Genomic DNA, 6000 nt, shown 5'->3' on the forward strand with positions numbered 1-6000 from the left:
TTAAGAGGCATTTATGCCTAACACTTTTTTTCTTTTATGCGCCGCTGCACTTATTCCCAAAAATACGGTACTTTGCTTTTAGGGCCACCTATCTGGTAATACAGTAAAACCTCGTTAAGTTGTCACCCGAGGGATTTTTACTTGTAATACATATTTTAACTATATAGTATGTAGTCTATTCCAGTCAGGAAAAAAATACTGTCAAATATTAAAACATATTATGATACAGGCAATTTCCAAAAATTGATGCTCATATTGTTAAATTTTGTTGCAAGTCAAAGATTATATTTTATTATAAAACGATAGATTTCTTGTTTTTAACGTTTTAAATATTGAGACCTTCTAATATTCGGTGCAGTATTTATTTATTCAATATTAAGCTTATTTGTATTTGAAATATTTTGTTTAATTAGTCAAGTACATGCGGGGCAAAGTGGATGGAGCAAAGTGAAATAGTTTTCTTTTCTTTATGCACTCAATCATTTACTAAATCACTTATGTATTAAATTTGAATTAATTCATTTACATTCCTTGATTTATTATTTTATTTATTAATTCATTCATACACTTATTTTCTTATTCATTCTTTCTTTTGATCCCTAATTTATTTATTTTTTGATACATTAATTATTTATTTAGCTATTAATTTATTGTTTTAGAATTTTTTCCTTTATTATTTCAATCCTTTATTTACTGATTCCTTTGATGGAAAATATTTGTTATAATCGAATAGAAAATATTTCATTTGTAAAAATATTTTATTTTTCACTTTGCCACATGAGGAAAATTGCGCTTTGTTCATGGAATTTTATACTTAGGCTCTTAACTGTGATTTATTCGAATATAAAGAACCATTATGTATCAGGATATTAAGTATCAACTTTTTAAAAAAAAGAATTTTTGTACTTGAAAAGTAATGTTTTGTATGAGTTTCGGGTGTGACCATACGGTCATGCTCGCAACTTGTTGCTTTTTAAGCACAAGAAAATTTTTCGGAAAGTTGACTCTTCATATTATGATACAGAACGGTTCTTTATGTTTGGATATGTAGAAATTTAAAGCTAAAGTTTGAAATTCGAAGAGTCAAGTTAAAGTGCAAGAATGTGCAAATAAGTAATCTCATTTTTAAAACATACAATACATTAACTATGACATAGACTTTTTCTAACAATACTTTGCGTCTTTTATCCTTAACATTTTTTAGCAACTGTAATGAATGCTTCGTTGAATTTCTATCAAGTAATGATGTCAGTGATGGGATATATTCCATTATTATTGAAATTTTCATGAACGTATGTTTTTATACAATGTCTGTAGCATCATATTTTCTTTATATAGGAGAGGAAGAGGAGCTTTTAGTGCTAAGACCCCAAAGCATGATTTGTATCTAGAATCCAAACTTGTTTATTCTTTGAGAGAAACAGACAATAGATTGAATCGATTCAAGAAACAAGCAAACGATAAAAACAAACCTATAAGGCAAAATGACTTACTCTCTAATTTATCAGGTATGTGTTTATTTATTGAAAATTTTAATTTTCATTCAATTCCTTTGAGTTATTTTTTCAATTTGTTATAAAAAGCTATTTGTTTTTATAGCTACTATTTTATTTAGCATTAGTGGTACTCGCATGACTTTGCCCGTAGTAGAAAAATTAAAAGGTCTTTTGGTTTGCCTGGTATATTTACAAATAATGTGTGGTGAATTTTCTCACCATTTGGCTTGTACCTATGTTACGGTTGCACATTATGATAATTTGGTATCTCGCCAATTGGCTTGTGCCCATGTTATGGTTCCACGTTATGATAATTTTGTATCTCGCCAATTGGCTTGTACCCATGTTATGGTTCCACGTTATGATAATTTCGTAATTTACTCGTCTATCTTATGATAATTTTGTTCTTAAAATTGGAATAGAAAAAGAACCGCATTGAATTTTCGAAAAATCGCTTCGAGGTGCACACCCCCATGCTACAAACTAACTTTACCAAATTTCATGAAAATCGGCCGAATGGTTTAGGCGCAATGCGTGTCACTGAGATCCTGACAGACAGAGATCCGGACAGAGACAGATTTAGACAGACAGAGATCCGAACAGAGAGACTTTCCGCTTTATAATTGGTAAAGATTTTTACTCTAACTTGAATTAAAGGAATTAAGATTCAACAAATAAGTTTAAATGGATGTTGTTTATTGGTCTTTTCGAGCAAGTTGTGATAACCTACCAGGGTTCTTCATTGAAGTGTTACATAAAAAACATTTATTAATATTATTATTATTATTATTTAATTAAAGCAAAAAAAAAAAAATCTTGCAAACTCTTCATGCACTTTTATGCAAGAAGATCATGCCTCTTAAGTTTGTTTAAAGCAAATCTACCTGTTGGACGAGTTCACTTTGAATTCAAATTTTCCCGTTGGCTCTGATGTTTACCTTTTTTTAATGTACAAAAAGTTGTTCTAATCAAAAGTAAAACCTAAAAAAGAGGTGTACTGACCTTGAGCCTGCAAATATAAAAACCATTTAGTTAAAATGAGACTATTTCCTCAAAAGTTCTTGGGCAGTTAGGAGTAACCTTACCGTTAAATTTTCTGTTTTCCATGCGTCGAAATAATTTATTCAATGTTAACTTATTTTTAACCTCGTATGGTGATTTTAACATATTAGTTCACTATTTTGGGGGCTGAAAATGGCTTGCATACCATTTTCCCCCCAATGGGTACTCTTTTGCAAGAAGGGTAGCTATTGTTGTTTTGTTCTGAGATTAAAAATTAAGCTGTTGGGTGGATTGAGGGTCCAGCATGTCAACTTCCCATATTCTGAGAGGGTGCTGTGTGAGAATATGGTGGATACAGTATGTGAAGATGATATTGATTTATAGCGATATGCATGCCGTAGTCATTGCAGTAATCGTAATGGTGTGGCATGCTGAACACCATAGATTTACAGTTGACTTTCTGTTTGACTTTCAAGTGACCACAAAAAATCGTTCTTAAGTAGAAAGCGTCCTTAAATAGAATGCTTTTAACACTATAGTGGACCATCTGAGACCATGAAAAGCTGTCGTTAAATAGGGAAAATTGTTAAATAGAGCGTTGTTAAACAGAGAGCCAACTGTATTTTGCTCTTTTTGAGGTGATGAAAAGTTACTTTTCTTTTCCCTAATTCATGGGCTATGTCATTTGAGTATTTTATGTCAAAATATGTTACTTAATCAGGTTAACTAAGATGTCTAATTATCATGCCTATATTTATTTCACAGAAACAAAAGGATCAAGTAATAACTGCAGTGATGTTCTGCAAGTGTTTGAAACACAGAAGAAGAAAGTTAAAAATCGCAAGCAGCTTAACAAGGAAGTAAAGCAGTCAATTCAGATGGAAAATGAAGACTCAATTGAAATACAAAATAATTTTGTAAGCAACTCCACACAAGATATAGAAAACTTTCCAGATGGAAGTCTAGAATCTAGTAATGATGAAAAGGCACCAAAAGAAAATTCTGAAGTTGAAATTTTGCCCAGTGAAATTCCCATTGAACCAGAGTCTCAAAATGAAATAAGTCCTATCTCCCCAGTTGCTGCTATCCATAGCCCTGTATCAAAAGTTGAATGTGCTGATTCATTTTGTGCGGACTCTGATGTCCTTTTTGTACAAAATGTGGACATGGAGAATGTTGCTAATCAGGATTCCAGTAGTGGTTCAGAAAATGGTGATCTTGTTAATACAGATTTGGAGACTTCCCTTCCTGTAAGCAGCAAATATCAAAGTGATTCAGGCATTGGATCTGAAAGCAATGACTTCCCAAACGACTTCACTACTGCGCAAGATGCTGTGATAATTTCTGTTCCACTGGTTGACGTTCAAGAAAGCACCATGTTTCCTAGAATAGAAAATAGTGAGAATGATGAAATTTCAAAGTGCATCAATGAGAAGGAGCCATTTTTTTCGTCTCCTTGTCACGAAACTGAAATAGTGGACGACCAAGATATTGGTGGCCACGACGATGATTGTAATGTTTTGTCCGGCATGAAAGAAACTTTAAAATCAATTACAGAAAAAGTTTCATCTCCTGAACCTGAATTCCTAACAGACATTTGCCTTTCACACGATGAGGAAGTTGTGAGGGATGCTTCATATCCGTCCACAGTAGAATTTAAGTGGACCAGTGAGAAACAAAATTGCATGAAAATAGCTTCGATGGCTGAACGAGACAATATGCCTTCATCTCCTTGTGAACGCTCAAAACTCATTCTTCGTATTAAAAGAACTAATTCAGGGATAATTTATTCATCAACCAATCCCTTTGGTTTTAAGAAACCTGAAAAGGGAGTGATTTCTTCAAATTATGGAAAGAGTTTCACTCATAATAATAATCATTTTAAAAAGAAAAAGAGTAAGCACAAAAGTCACCACCATCACCGCCACCACCACCACCATCATCACCATCATCACCACCACCACCATCACCATCATCGGCACCATAGAACTAATGATGATCATCGCAATAAAATACTAAAACGTAATTTTTGTGATTCTCCTATATCTTATGAACATAATAACATTTCAGATAATTATATTGGTGGTGAAAATTTTTCCGAATTCCTTAAAAGGGTTGGGGAGATAAAATTCAAGAGAATAAAATTGAAATATGGATGCAACAATTTGCTTAGTATTGACATTCCACCTATGAAGCATAAGAAAGTGTCTTAATTTTTTTTAAAAAAATTAATTTGTTCTTGAAATTTTTATAGCAATATTGTTTATTGTATATAGAAATTGTTTTTATTGTTCTTAACACTGCCATTGTACAGTTCTTAAACTGATATCTTTTGTGTAATTCTTCTGGATCTTGAAGTATAAACTGCATTAATATGCAGTTACCCTTAAATAACATATAGATGATAAGCCCTTAATATGCTGATGGTAAAGATGTTCTGCCAACAGTTTTTATACTGTGAACTAAATCTTAAAATAAAATTTTTATTGCTGTAACAAAATTCATTACATTTTATTGTATTTTTAAAAATATTTTATGTGAACATTTCTTCTAAAATAGCTTTATATAGGTAGATTATTTATAATTTGTTAAGAGATGCACAAATTTTTATTCAGTTTGAGAACTGTCCATATAACTGCTAAAAGGCAGTTATAAAATGGTTCTAACTGTGATGCATGCAATTCTGTAAAACAGACTTTTAAAATTTTTATTTATGTATTTATATTATTTTTGTTAATTGTTGCGGTGATTATTTTAAGTGAAACAAACTTCATGAATATTTATTTTCATTTTTAAAAAAATTTTGTAATGTAAATTCTGCAATATTTGTTTTTAATTGTTGTATGATATGTCTTGTGTTTTTATTCCATTAAATGAACGGTGAAAAAACTTATTTGTAGAATGTAATAAGCATATTAATTTAAATGTGTATAATTTTTAGTTTTGAATAATTAAATTTTAAATTAAGACTTTTTGTATGAATGATCAAATAGTTCTTTTATTCTAAAAATGTTTAGTTTAGATTACCCTTATTTTATAAATGTTTTTATTTTATAAATATTTCATGTTTTTACAATTTTGATTTCTAGAACATTTGAAATATATGATCAAATCAAAAATAAAGTATCTTTACACACCTATTCAAAAACCATGGTAATGTACTTCCAAAAAAAAAAATTCTTGATGAAAATTTCTTGTTATCAATTACAGTATATTTTAGTTTTTTTTTTTTAATTTGTTGTAGAAAAGTAATTTCAAATCAATCTAACTATTTCTTGATACTGCCAAGTGTACAACAGTAAGGCTAAATATTATTGCTGTATGATTTCCTAATTTGGAAGCTCATAGTTACAAAACTCATGTTTTTGTTAAATTTTATTGCTTTTTAAAACATTTTAATTGATTTTTTTTCATATTTTACAGCAAAAGATGTTATACACGTTTAAGTGCAAAAAGTTTTTTAAAAAACATTTATTTTATTTTATAGGCTTATTTCTAAACT

At 30.2% G+C, this 6000-nt stretch overlaps 1 protein-coding gene across 1 annotated transcript in view; it reads left to right on the forward strand.

Annotated features, from left to right (window-relative positions):
- Window positions 1-5473, forward strand: part of LOC129224476 (uncharacterized) — a 32706-nt gene extending 27233 nt beyond the window's left edge. Inside the window, exons 8-9 of the mRNA XM_054858929.1 lie at window positions 1339-1508; window positions 3264-5473. Of these exons, the coding sequence (XP_054714904.1) occupies window positions 1339-1508; window positions 3264-4711 (1618 nt within the window). The 3' untranslated portion in view covers window positions 4712-5473. The remainder of the gene's footprint in view (window positions 1-1338; window positions 1509-3263) is intronic.
- The last annotated feature ends 527 nt before the right edge of the window (window positions 5474-6000 follow it).

This window comes from Uloborus diversus, chromosome 6 (genome assembly GCF_026930045.1).
Source record: "Uloborus diversus isolate 005 chromosome 6, Udiv.v.3.1, whole genome shotgun sequence".
Lineage (NCBI taxonomy): Eukaryota > Metazoa > Arthropoda > Arachnida > Araneae > Uloboridae > Uloborus > Uloborus diversus.